The 13,784-nt window shown below is 46.2% G+C and overlaps 1 protein-coding gene across 11 annotated transcripts in view; it reads left to right on the top strand.

The window, feature by feature from the left end:
- Positions 1 to 13,784, top strand: part of R3HDM2 (R3H domain containing 2) — a 130,644-nt gene extending 116,860 nt beyond the window's left edge. For 6 of the 11 annotated variants that reach the window (XM_083486308.1, XM_083486312.1, XM_083486314.1 and 3 more), the window contains 8 exons: positions 925 to 1,160; positions 3,134 to 3,291; positions 5,207 to 5,307; positions 7,251 to 7,420; positions 7,535 to 7,682; positions 8,308 to 8,408; positions 9,101 to 9,185; positions 12,977 to 13,784. In XM_083486308.1, the coding sequence (XP_083342434.1) occupies positions 925 to 1,160; positions 3,134 to 3,291; positions 5,207 to 5,307; positions 7,251 to 7,420; positions 7,535 to 7,682; positions 8,308 to 8,408; positions 9,101 to 9,185; positions 12,977 to 13,317 (1,340 nt within the window). In that variant the 3' untranslated portion in view covers positions 13,318 to 13,784. The remainder of the gene's footprint in view (positions 1 to 924; positions 1,161 to 3,133; positions 3,292 to 5,206; positions 5,308 to 7,250; positions 7,421 to 7,534; positions 7,683 to 8,307; positions 8,409 to 9,100; positions 9,186 to 12,976) is intronic. The other 5 variants (XM_083486309.1, XM_083486313.1, XM_083486316.1 and 2 more) reach the window with 1 other exon arrangement.

Raw genomic sequence — 13,784 nt, 5'->3', positions numbered from 1 at the left:
CTGTGCTTCAATTTTACATACATTTGATTGATTGGGTCTGATAATTGATCTAAAACATACGTGCACAGAAGGGCTGTAAACTTTGGTGAATTAATCAACTAACGCTTGAGTTGATTGTCAGGAAGCGTTCATTTAAAGATTTCTAAGATTTGAATCTCTGGTCTACAATGAAGATGTGAATGACATACGTCTGTAATCTTCGAATGAAGAGTAGAATAATAATAATAATAATAATAATAATAATAATAATAATAATGTAGAAGTAAATGACCCCTGGATGGTTAGGTCCGGTCAAATGCGACTATGGGGTTTGTCGCAGACAGATTTCCAGGCCATGTGGCCAGCATGACTAAACTGCTACTGGCACACGGAGGACCATGACAAGTGCCAGAGCATACGGAAACATTGTTTACCTTACCGCCACAGCAGTACCTATTTATCTACTTGCACTGGTATACTTTCAAACTGATAGGTGGGCAGAAGCTGGGATAGAGCAACGGGAACTCACCCCATCGTGTGGATTTGAGCTGCCGACCTTCTGATCGGCAAACTCAAGAGGCTTGGTGGTTTGGACCACAGCACCACCTGCATGCCTGCGCATGCACAAGAGATGCATATGAAGGGTAATGAAGGGCTCCTCCTGGGACACCAGTCATATATACTGTTGGCCACCTAAAGTGCTTAAATATGATGGCTGTTTAACCAAAGTGAGGCCACTGAGATGCAAAGGAGGAGGCAATTGCCAAGTTTGAAGAAGTAGGAAAAATATTTAGGGGGGAAACCGAGGGGACAGCTCCCCTCCTTAAAAAACAAAAAACAGGCCAATGAGGATTGAGCATGCTTTAGTGGCCACGTAATGCTGGAGGAGACAGGCAGATCCCACTGGTATAAAGTAGTAACCTTCAGCCTCTTGCCCCAATGCAGGTTTACAGCCAATCATGTCCAGCCAGCAGCAGACGTACCAAGGTATGATAGGAATGCAACAATCACAGGGCCAGAGCCTCCTCAGCAACCAGCGCGGCAACATGGGTGGCCAGATGCAAAGCATGATGGGTGTGCAGCAGTCTCAGAGCCAGAGCCTCCTTAGCAACCAGCGAGGAAATATGGGCAGTCAGATGCAAGGCCTGATGACCCAGTACACTTCACTGCCTTCATATCAAGTGAGTGGCAATAAAAGAAAGAAGAGATATGGTGAGGGTAAGGGACCTTGGAAGTGGCAATTTGGTAAGTCAGAAGTGAATTCATGCAATCTTTTGATCCCAGTGATAGTTTAGAAAGCTGTCCCATGCTCTTCAAAGGCATAGGTGCAACTCAAGGTATGTGACTTACGGAAGGACTGGTCCTTGCACTAAAACAGCAGCACCATCTCTAGTTTTTGCATTTCCCCCTCTTTTATTATAGAGCCGTGGTTCTGCCTACAATAAGTCCCAGGTTCAATCCCCAGTATCTCCTGTAAGGGCTGCAAATGCCCACTGTCAAGAGCCCAGAGAGCTGCTGCCAGTCAATGTCAACATTGTTGAGCCAGGTGGATAGATGGTCGGACTCAGCATAAGGCAGCTTGCTATAATTCTGGGTTCATCCGGCATCTCTGTGTTGTGCATCCGCTGCCATTGTAGGCCCATAATGTGAGATGGAATGAAGAAATGTGTAACTTAATGACATCAGGGGATGGGCATGTTTTGCTGCACATTAAATAGGGGGAGACTTGATGCAGGATTGCTGTTTTGGCAACAGCCTCTGTTAATCATAACAGGTCAACAGCAACCTAGAAACAGATCGGAACTGTTTTACAGATCCAAAAACGGCAGATAGCAACCCAAGGTTGCTGCTGATGTTGAAAGTAATACTGTGACAACCTAATTGAGACAGTTAAACTCCCTAATTCCATTTTCAAAGGCCTGCATAAATGAGTGTTTTGTATTCCATCACACCCTTTTCCCCCTGGAAGCCACAGTGCCATGCCTATTCTGGGAAGCCTTTTCAAAGCCACAAGGTGATTAGTAGTAACAGTATGGTAGGAGTTCCACCGAATGTGGGAAAACTGACAGGGCTCATTCCTGAAACCTACATAGCACACATTGACAGGTCTGTACTTTTGACCCACATTACAAACCACCATATTACAAACACCTCAGCAATTGACCGTGCCTAATTTTATTGGGCAGGGGAGAGGGCTTGAGATGTATAAAGCCCTAAGGGCTTCTTGAAGTCAGTTGTGCAGTTTTCTGGGTTGTGGAAGAAGTGCCCAGCTGGGGTGTACCTGAAAAACAACCACACACTTTTCAACTTGGAATGCCTTTTTTTGAGTACACTTGTTGTGAGGGAAGAATTGTGCAAATTTCATCAATCTCCCTAGGAACTCTGCCCTTTATTTGCAAAAGTGCTAAAGGCTTATTCTAAAAATCCTTATTACATGACCAGAAATTATAAATGCAGCAATGGTTCAATTCATTTGTTTGTTTGAACCACATAAAAGATGCAAAAGACGCTTTCTCTCAGAGAAAGCTGGGCTCCAGATTCCACTGTCCCTGATGGGAGTTGGAGTGAGACAACATCTGGATGGCCACAGGTTCACCACTCCTGCCTTATTTGATCATGTGTTCCATGCAGTACAAAAATGTTTTAGCACAACAGCCTATTTTAAAGTGAGTAGCTATCTAGTGAGTGTGTTCCAGCAGTTCAAATTACATCAACTTTTCACTGCCATTCCTGTGTTAGGTGTACCTTGGCAAGATATAACAATTGCTGGGATTCATTTGTATCTTACTATGCAACAAGGACAAGAAGTCACAGATATATGTTTAGTTTTCATTTTTCAGTTACTACCATATGCACCTTGTATTCAGGCTTTTGTCCTGGACTAAGATAAGGTCTGGTAAAATAAAATAAATGAAGTGAAATAGAAGTGAAGTGAAGTGAAGTGAAGTGAAGTGAAGTGAAAGCAAAGCCCTGGAGTTCACGAAGTGTTGGAAGCAAAGAGCAGGAGACCTAGGCACTTACTTTTCATTTAAAGGCCAGATCTTGGAGGAGGTGTCCCACTGTTCCTCCACTGTTGTTTTCTGCATTCAGTTCCCCCTTAAACTGCCATATGTTGTTGTCTTTCCCCCGTTTAATAGGTTCTCTCCCTTGCCAGCAGGTTCCAGTGGCTAATGAGTCTCAGGGCGTGGTCCAACAGCCCTTTCAGCAGCCTGTGCTGATGCCAGCAAACCAGTCTGTGCAAGGAGGACTACAAGCTGGGGGGATGCCAGTTTATTACAGTGTTATCCCGCCAGCCCAGCAGAATGGCACCAGGTAAGAGCTTGAGCCAAAGCCCTGTACAGTGTCCCTTCCTTGGCAGGTGTGACTACTAGGAGCAGAGCCTTCATAGGTTCTCTTTGGAACTCCCCTTTTCAATAGGTCTGCAGGGTTCCTTCCTTGATGGGTTTTCAGAACCAAAACTTACCTTGGTCATCCCAGGCTTTTGGTGGAAGGAAGGAGGAAATATTTGAGTTCCTTGGACTGCATGCAACTAACCTGTTCTGCTAATGGAAGCCAGAGCAAGGACTCCTGCCAGTGCAGTGGGACTTCCCCATCTCTTTTTCCCATGCCCCCCAGCACTCCCCCCCTCTATTATGGAGGGCTAGGAGAATCCCCAGAGCAGTGCACCTGGGGAGAAAAGGTGACACCATTTTGTCGGGAAAGCAGAAATGCTTGCACTGATGGGACATCTCCTTAGCACGACATTGCATTCTGTCCTTCGTATGTTTCTTTGTATGTTTCTTTGTTTAACCAAAATTAAGGAGCTGACTAGTTTATATGGTTTGCTTTTTATTTTATGCTGCCTTGAGGGTTCATTGGCAAAGTTGGTAGGCATAGAAATTTAAGAAAATAGATAAAGGGGAACCAGAATAGGTCTGGGGTGTGTGGGTGTGTGGGTGTATATCACCTTTCTGTTAAGATTATAATAATCACAGTAGTTTAAAAATGCAGTACAAAGCAACAATAAAAGCACAATAAAAATGTGCAGCAACAAAAGCAGTCTGCAAAGTTGGGCATCCAGTGTGAAAGAACCTCTTCCAAGAGATCATCAGGGTTGCTGTCCAGATCCATAACTGGCTTCCCCATCACCATCTCAAAGCCATGACAACCCCAATGAATTGCTAATAGGGGTTACAGCTTGGCTTTCCCAGTTTCTGCCCTAGGAAACAGAAATGAGAAATAGGAGTTACTGGTATTTTTGTCCCTGCTGAACGAACAATATGTGATGTTCTCTCAAGCTGACAATCATTTGCCTACTTGCACAAAGTTAGATGATGATTGAAGGGAGTTGTAAGAGCCAATACCCTTTTCATGTATGGTCTACATGCCTCTCTGGCTGCCCTTTCTAATTTTATATAAGTATACCTCTCTCAGAGAGGACAAAAATCAATCTACTATTTAATCACTCTCCTGGTTGCCACTGATGACCAGGAATTCCATAAAGGCAAGCGATGGAACCAGTGAAGCAGGGAAAGAGCACTTTGCTTTGATCAACCTGATTTGGCTTCCATGCCAACCAGAGGTGGAATGAAGCCACTTCCTACATGGAGAGTGTGGAAGCCAGTTGGCCTGGCAGATTGGGGACAGAGTGCTCTGCTTCTCCAGGCTAGCAAAGCCGAGTCCTCTGTCCCTCTTTTGCAAGCCCAGCTGGTTTCTATGCAACTCTGCTCCATCTCCCCTGGTGTGGGGGTTAGAGATGTGGTCTTGGCAAATGGTGGAGGTTATTGACACTGGTGCAGGCAGTGCTTTCCTACATGAAAGCAAACCCAAGAGACTCAGTTGTTTAGACCACAGCCCCACCTGCATCCCTTTGGGTTGGAGTAGTCCCAGGGATTGGGCCACATGATCCTCAGGGTCTCTTCCAACTCTGATTCTTTGATTCAAGATGGAGAAACAACTAGCTAGAGAAGGGGAGTGGGGGTGGGAAAGCTTCTTTGTGTATGAGCGAGAATAAGAGGATGAGAATGCGTGTGGCATCCCTACCCTCTGAAGCACTAAATAAGCATTCCCCTTAATTGAAAGATGATCGGAGCAGGAATCACAGCAATTAGCATTAAACTGATGAATGATGCGGGAAATTACTCAGTGCAGTTGGGCTTGAGAGTGGTTGTCTCTCAAGGGAAGCACAGCTGTTGTCTCCGTCCTGTTGCTTCTGCTACTTCATCAGATCTTGCTATTTCCTTCCCAGCCCTTCGGTTGGTTTCCTGCAGCCTCCTGGGGCAGAGCAGTATCAGATGCCGCAGTCTCCTTCACCCTGCAGCCCACCACAGATGCAGCAGCAGTATTCAGGTAAGGCGGTTTACTCTATTACGTAGCCTAGCAGAATGTGACCCCCCCCCCAAAAAAAACCCCACATACACACACACACTGTGTGCAAAGTACAATCCCCACATACACACGCACACTATGTACATCATTTTTCAAAGCCGGTCTGTCATGTATCTCCTGCCGGTCCTATTCAGGCTCCCCCTGCCTCTGTCAAACATCCTTCACAGACCATGGGGCTCAAATTTAGAGATGGTGTCGCCTGCTCTGCACCCACTGAAAAATATAAGGAAGATGTACATAAATATATCTTGGACCTCATTTCTTTAGTTGAAGATGTGGTAAAAGTTCAGACCTTTCCTAAATTTTTCAGCTGGTAAAATGTTTTCGTTTCCTCCTGATATTGTGGGAAGCAGGGGAAGGAGCAAGGCAGATCAAATGGAAATGTTCAACAGGGCAGCCCAAGAAAAGGGTGAAGTGCCTGAGAAAAAATTTGGGGCTGCCTAATTAACACCCCCAACTCCTATTCATTTATTTAGAGCTTTTCTGTAGTAAGTGCATTCATGTGAAATGACATGAAGCTCGCTAAAAGCCTTCATCCTCCTCCACCACCACTTATGACTTAGCAGTGTACAGTATTCATATGCATTTGTTCATAGCTTGATAAGAATAACGGCTACCACAAACAGCATCTTTTGCTTGGGTGCCCAGCTGTCTGTTCCAAACCTGGAAATGAAGAAGTCCTTAGTTAGTTTTTTGTTGTTGTATTCCGAGCTAGCTCTGCTGTTGGGCAGAGTGAGCCATCTCAGGTGACAGGTGGCTAGGAAGCAGGAAGTGGCAGCAAAGTGTTGGAAGAAAGAGAGTTTTGTGTGCCATGTGGCCAACCCTCCACCTGCTAAGCTAGACTGCTGCCCATGGGAGCAGTGGGAATGCCAGCTCATCACCAGAGTAAAATTTTACATGGGAATTCCCTTGAGCCCTGCCTCCAGTTCAGGCACTTGTAGGATTATAAAGTTTTAATCTTGGTCTGGAAGTTGATCACTCAGCCTAGTGGAGCCTGGGGAAAGGGGCTGAATTGGAAAAACTGTAGTTGGGAGGGTCACCAATGCCCACATGCCTTTCTTCTCAAGGAATTCTTTCCCACTTGGAGCAACCACAGTTGAGTTGGCCCAGGTATAATGGACATCTTGTTTTATGGCCCTGTTTCTCCATCCTATATCCTGAGATCAGTCATTTGCCTCTTCTGTACAGGGAGACAAGTTGTGCTTATGGTTGCTGCAGGCTCTTCTTAACTGTTGCTAATGACATCACTGGAGCAGAAGCTTGCCCATTTTCCACTGAGCTGTGTTCTAGCTTTCCAACACCAGAGCTAATTTTCCCTGATAGCCGTATTTGCACGTCATGGTAAGCCCAACTATGGCTTACTGGGTCTGTGTTGACTCCTGGAGAGGGGCTCTCAGCCACTTTTTTGCTCCTCCCCTGTCTTTTTTTTTTCATCACTGAACTAAGCCAGGGTTTGATTTAGTGTGCTGCTGTTGTTGTTGTTGTTGTTGTTGTTGTTGTTAAGAGAGAGCTTGATGTTAAGTTCTCTCCTCTCTTAACTATGAGCTGTAGCCAAGGTTTGTTCTTATAATTCAGAGCAGTTTTGTTCCTCCTTCGGTTGTGACTTGGAAGATTCTGTATCAAAGTTTAAGCACGCTATGCTGCACTTGTTCAATTTCACCCCTCTCTTCTCTCTTCTACTTAGATTGTAAGCTCATTGGGGCAGGCAACCTGCCTTTGCTTATCTAATTCTGTAAAGAGCCACTTACGCTGATGGCACGGTAATTGCAGTAGTAGTAACTATGAGGCTCACGGAGCTCCTATTGGTGTGGGAGGATAGAAAGGGAAGGAAAGCAGGGTTGAAATTTCACATAGTGTTCTTATGCATATGCTGATGATTTCCCCACTCCTGGCTTCCTCTGTAGGGGTGTCTCCAGCAGGACCTGGTGTTGTGGTTATGCAGCTCAATGTGCCCAATGCCCCTCAGCCTCCCCAGAACCCTTCAATGGTGCAATGGAACCACTGCAAGTACTACAGTTTGGACCAGCGAGGGCAGAAGCCTGGAGACATCTACAGCCCAGACACCAGCGCTCAGGTAGACAATGGGGATGGATCTGATGGAAGAGGGGGAAATGGTTAGGTTGAATGCAGTTGATGGCACCCACCCCAGCTTATAACCTTGCTTTCTATTTTTTTTTCTTTCCTCTAGGCCAACAGCACCCAGCTGAACAGTCCCATCACATCCCCCACACAGTCACCTACACCTTCACCTGTCACTAGTCTCAACAGCGTTTGCACCGGACTCAGCCCCCTCCCAGTCCTTACACAGTTCCCCCGGCCTGTGGGCCCAGCACAAGGTAAGGACAACTCTGGGGAGTTCTTGTTATGGCTAAAGAACTTAAAGAATTTTAGTTACAATAGAGAAAAACTCCATGATTAAGCTGCAGCAACCTTTGCATCAATAAATATTAGCAGTGTGTGCTTGAAGCCTAGCTTTCAAGACTCACAAAGGAAGGAACTTCTTGTTTGATGTCATAATGGCCAGCAAGATGGTAGTTACAGTTCCTTTGCATTTCTAATTTCTGCCTGCTTCACTGCAGGGCATAAACACCAACCTTCACAGGAGACACCTAAGGAGCTATAAAATGAACAGTTCCTTATTAAAGTCCATGCTGCAGAATAACCACCACAACCTTTCAGTCTCTGGAGACTTGAGTTGGATCCAATTCAAATGCTTCCATGTCAAATCTTTGTCCAGAGGGAAGTCTTCCACCTCTATTACCAAGCCAGGAACACTGGCAATTTACAGGTTTTGGAATGTCTTTGTCGTGCTGTTAAGCTGGAAATGATTCAACCCGGTATGAGTGGGAAAGTGAGGATCCTCCAACAGCAAAGAAAACAAATGATTGCTCAAGGTGCTTCTTCTTGAACGTTAGGTGCAACTGCCCTCTTCAACCTCTCTTTGGCTCTGTTTCTTCCCAGGTGATGGCCGCTATTCCTTGCTGGGCCAGCCACTGCAATACAATCTCTCCATCTGCCCCCCACCTCTGTTGCACAACCAGTCCAGCTATACAGCACACCAGGTGAGAATGGACATGGGTTGAATCATTGGTGGATAATAGTAAAGCTGGGAATGTAGAAGAAAGGCAGGAGTATGGGTCTTTCTGCTATTTGTAGTCCTGTATGTGTGTTGCTGCATTAGGACAGCTGCTTTCAGAGCCCCTTACACCATATACACAGCCCCCATTTCTGTTGTAAAAATCTCCACCTCCTTCCCTATTTAGGATTGCAGATGGAATAACCAACCAGGTTCTCATCCTTAGAATTTTGTCTAGCTCCATCTCCAGACAAAGCCTGTGTAGAATCATAAGATGCTAACCCCAGACCTGATCTTGATCAGTCAGTCCTGTGAGAAACATAGTGTGGATGTGATATAGGTGCAGCATGGTGGGCTAGGAGATAGAAGTCTTAGGTCTCATCACATAAATGCCCTAGGTGGTCTTGGCCATGTGGGAATGATAGGCCCATTGTACAGAATTACAAGGATGGCCAAGATAGCACATGTGAATGGCTTTACACCCTTAAGTGCATTGTATGAATATGCAGTATAACTTGTGTAAACTAAGCCTGAACTAAAAGTTATTTACTGTGATAGGAAAACTAAAGTTCAGACTGGGGTCTTTCACAGAAATGGCCAGATTGAAATACCAAGGGTGGCACATGATCAGGCGTGAAAGTGTCCCATGCTATCAGTTCTGTTGTTCTTCTATTGCAGGGACAAACAGGGATGAAGCATGGCAATCGAAGCAAGAAACAGGCTCTCAAGTCTGCATCCACGGACCTCGGAACAAGTGATGTAGGCAAGTGACAAAATACACGCTCCACTGGCCTCATCAGTGTTGCCCACAGCAGATCTCTAGATTTGTCTTTATGCTCAGTGCCAGAGTAATGGAGGAAATGCTAAACTGGGGAAAGCAGTTGAATGGGAATTACCCATCTGACCAGCCCACATCCAGCCAAGGAATATGGGGAAACTCAAGCATTTATTATTTCCTCCTAGCAGGGTGTTCACAACCACTAGTCTCTAGTTGGTTAAAGGGATAGGGTTCTAGCAGACCGTAATAACTGATAGTCTTCTCCAGTTGCAAGAAAGACTCATGTCTTACCTTTGCCAGAACTTCTTTCAAGGCTGGCCATGGGTGCCAAGAGAGCAGCTAGGGCCGTCCCAAGGCATTTTGCTGCCTGAGGTGAACCAGAAAATGGCTTCTCCTGTCCTGCCATGTCTCACTCCTACAAAACACAAACATTTGCCTAGCTGGGAGCTGGAGAGGTCCTTTCAGAGCTCTTTGCAGCAGCCTGGAAGGATTCAGCAGACGAACATGCTGAGTGCCACCCACAAATGTGGCTACTTCACCCTCCCTTACAAATTCCCATGGTGTCTGAACTAGGGCAACAGCATTGACTCCACACTCCAAAAATAATAAATCAAGGGGGAGGGTGTGTGGCTGAACTTCACAGCTCTGATAAAAAATGCTCCACTCCAAGGCAAACCTGTCACCTCTGCCAGCCATGCCCCCCAGCCCCCAGTCGAGGATACAGCCCGGGAGCATGAGGCAGGGCCAGCCCCCACTTGCTGCTAATTGCACAACCCCCTACATGCCTACTCAGAAGGAAGCCCACTTAAGTAAAAGGGACCTAGTCCCAGGTAAAAGCATGTACAGGATTGGAGCCTAAATAGGGATTAGTTTAACATAGGCCTCCAGTTGCTTGGCCCTGAACATCAAACTCTTTATACAGAAGCCAACTTCAGTATTTATTGGAAAAAATCTCAGGTGTTTAAAGGAAGGGAATCAGTTTATATATTTAAGGTGCTATTCAATTCTTACAGAGGTAGCCCCACGTAGAGTGCATTGCAGTAGCCCAAGCGGGAGATAACTAGAGCATGCAACACTCTGGCGAGACAGTCCACAGGCAGGTAGAGCCTCACCCTGCGTACCAGGTGGAGCTGGTAGACAGCTGCCCTGGACACAGAATTGACCTGTGCCTCCGTGGACAGCTGTGAGTCCAAAATGACTCCCAGGCTGCGCACCTGGTTTTTCAGGGGCAGGGTTACCCTGTTCAAGACCAGGGAGGCCCCCACACCCACCCGCCGCCTGTCCCCAAAGGACAATACTTCCGTCTTGTCAGGGTTCAGCCTCAATCTGTTCGCCGCCATCCATCCACCAACGGCCTCCACAGGATCTTCACTGCCGTCACTGGTTCTGATTTGAAGGAGAGGTAGAGGTAATATGAGCTTAGCTGAAGCTTGCCAATTAGATTTGGACAGGATGAGCTAAGCCGGCAAGTAAAACCCTCTTGCCAGTAAATGAGGAGGAGTGTTGAAAATGCCCCTCTGTAAACAAACTACACGGTGATGTCCTGCTGTTCCTTTAAGAGTCTCTTTAGAGCATGAAACTTCTCCACCTGCACCCCCCACCCCCCAGTGGAAAATAGCCTGGGGCGGGTCTGCTATATTTGCTACTCTGCCTGTTTAATATTAGCAAAGAATCCTGCCTGCCAAGACCCAGCACTTCTGCTGCTAACTGGAAACTGGAACTGTCATGCAGTTATTTATTTGGGGTGCAGATTTGGAGCTGCTGCCAAGACACAACCGCTGGCTCTAGTGCCCAGTTCCTCAAGCACAGGATTCTGTGAAAATGACTGGCAGCAAACTTGGCACTGACTGGAGAGGAAAATTCTTTTCTGCTTAGAGCAATGTTTCCCAGACCATGTGGGGGAGCCCATGGGGGAAGAGGCAGATGTTTCCCTTGCTTGATTGGCAATTAGTCTGTAAACAGTCAAGCGTCTTCAAAGTTCTGATTATATCCCTACCAGGATTGTTGAAAGGGAAAAGGTGGACCACAAGGCCCTGATTGCTCCCAGCCAATTTACCTGAGTTTGGAGGTGTAGTATGGGATTTGTGTAGGAGCCGGGGCAGGAGGAGAAAAGGCTGAATTAAAAATTGCTTAGGAAAATGTTGAAACTAGTTAGTGATATGAAATGGACTGGGGCAGGGACGCAGGGGCAGGGAGACAGATGAGTCTGAGGTGTATTAAGAGTATGTGAGGGGATGAGCATGTAGAAGAGCATGCGCACTGGCTTTTATAAGGTTCTGTGGAAACTGCCAGTGCCGTCTGCCAAAGACTCAAAGCACCAACAACTGCTTGTGATTGGGGCCTGTGGCTTTTTTTATGGACCAGGAACCCCCAGAACTAAGGACAGAAAAGCCTACTCCTGCTTCAGCAAGGTGGCTGCTTCAGGGTGCCAGTTGGTGTAGGCCATGTTTGAACAGGACCAGGATTCTGCATCCTCGGTGCTCTGTCCTCACAACGTCACTTCTAATCTGGCTTGCTTACCTGCCATTCAGACCACCAGCACCTTGGAGATGATGCCTCCTCCCTGAGCTCTTCTCACATCAGCTGTGGATAATTCCTAGCTCCTCACCAAGCGGAAGTTCCCAGGATTCTTTGGAGGTTGATCCCACAAATAAAGTGATAAAAGCCAAGTTTGAAGTGTAGAAAGGATCCTAAGGTTCTCCTTAGGACTTTAGGTACCACTGTTCTGAAACTATTACTATTTCAGTAATAGAGAGGTAGACTGAAAGGTAGTGACTTCCCTAGATTCAACTACTGAGCTTCATGGCTGAGCAGCAATTTGAACTTTGGTCGCCCACTGCACCCCTCCAGATCCACTCTCAAAAATCCCGAGAATGGCCTGGTGCACTTTAGAAGCATTGTGGACAATCCAGGATAGCGTGCTTATTATATCAGGCTGGGCTTTGAACAGATCTGTTGTATTAACATACTCTGGTATGTAGTAATCAAGTGGAGTATGCATGGAGATACCAGATATGCCAACAACAACATATTTAAATGCCAGAAAAATTGGCACCAAACTGTTTTGTACATATGATTTCTAATGTTGGCTTACAGTATTGCCACTTGTGAAAATCATTGCCAGTTTTCTTCTGTTTGATCTAAGCTGTGGTTGCAATACGTCTGGTAGGTGCAGTTTGACTACACCTCAGGCATGTGGTGAATGTGTGTGGTATAAATGGAGTATGCTGCTGCATCTTGTGATTGATTATGTGGGGCAGGGTTTGCCTGCCCCCTTCCCCAATATTTTATTCAAGTTGGCACTGCTTGACAAGGGGAACAAACTGTTCAATTGCCTCATGCTCATTTGTTTATCATTTAGGGAAGCTTTTAATATTCGATTGATCATTGTATTTTAATATTCTGCTGGAAGCCGCCCAGAGTGGCTGGGGAAACCCAGCCAGATGGGCAGGGTATAAATAAATTATTATGATTATTATGATTATTATGATTCTAGAGGAGTCAGCAACAGGTTTTATCACTGTTTCATTTCAACAGAAAAACATGTACTTCAAGAGCCCATACAAAACTGGGATTAGGGTCTAACCCCAGTTTTGTATGGCTGACGAAATGAGCTATGACTCCAACCCATAAGACCTGGCCAAAATGACAGCTGGACCCAAGACTTCTAGGTCCTGTCGCTCACTTTTCTGCCCACAGTTTTTGTTGCCGCCAAGGGTACTGAAAGTGTTCCTTTCTCTTTCTTATTCCTTTCTCCCTCATGGCCACCCCTGCAGTGTTGGGCCGCGTACTGGAAGTGACGGATCTACCTGAGGGCATCACGCGCACAGAGGCCGACAAGCTCTTCACTCAACTTGCCATGTCTGGTGCCAAAATCCAGTGGCTCAAAGAGACTCAGGGGCGTCCAGGAGGAGGAGGCGACAACAACCATGGAACTACAGAGAACGGCAGGCATTCTGACCTTGCTGCCTTATACACCATTGTGGCCGTCTTCCCCAGCCCTTTGGCAGCGCAGAATGCCTCCCTGCGTCTCAACAACTCACTTAGCTGCTTCAAGTTGCGCATGGCCAAAAAGAACTACGACCTGCGTGTTCTGGAGCGTGCCAGCTCCCAATAGGGGCAGGCGGAGGGGTGGCCGGGGGGGGGGGGGCAAGAAGCACACTGGACTGGCCTCTCAGGCCTCCTTGGCTGCCCTCCCCCACCACCCTCCTCCTTTTATCCCACATGCACCTCCTCCCCTTTTTATTTTTGGTGGGGGAGGGGGGAATCTTTCTGGAGATATTTATATGGACAGAATGAAGAGAGAGACATTGATTTTTTTGCTTTGTTTTGGGGGTTTCTGTTTTTTATTTTTTTATTTTTATTTTTTTGCGTGAAAGAACATGTCCCACCCCTCAACCCCTCTCCGGAACACGTGTATATTGTTTTCGTTCAGCGTTGTGCCGCGGTACGGAGCCGTATTTAATTGCACATACAGATGTTGGCTGGGTATGTTCACTGTACATTTTATTTAATCTGGGTTTATTATTAATAATATTATTATTTGGTTTTTAAATATAAAAAAAAATCGTCTGTCACTTTAAA

The sequence above is a fragment of the Podarcis liolepis genome (assembly GCF_965112155.1).
Source record: "Podarcis liolepis genome assembly, chromosome: 2".
NCBI classification, from domain to species: Eukaryota; Metazoa; Chordata; class Lepidosauria; order Squamata; family Lacertidae; genus Podarcis; species Podarcis liolepis.
The sequence above is the reverse complement of the archived record's forward strand: the minus strand, read 5'-3'. Positions and strand labels throughout refer to the sequence as shown.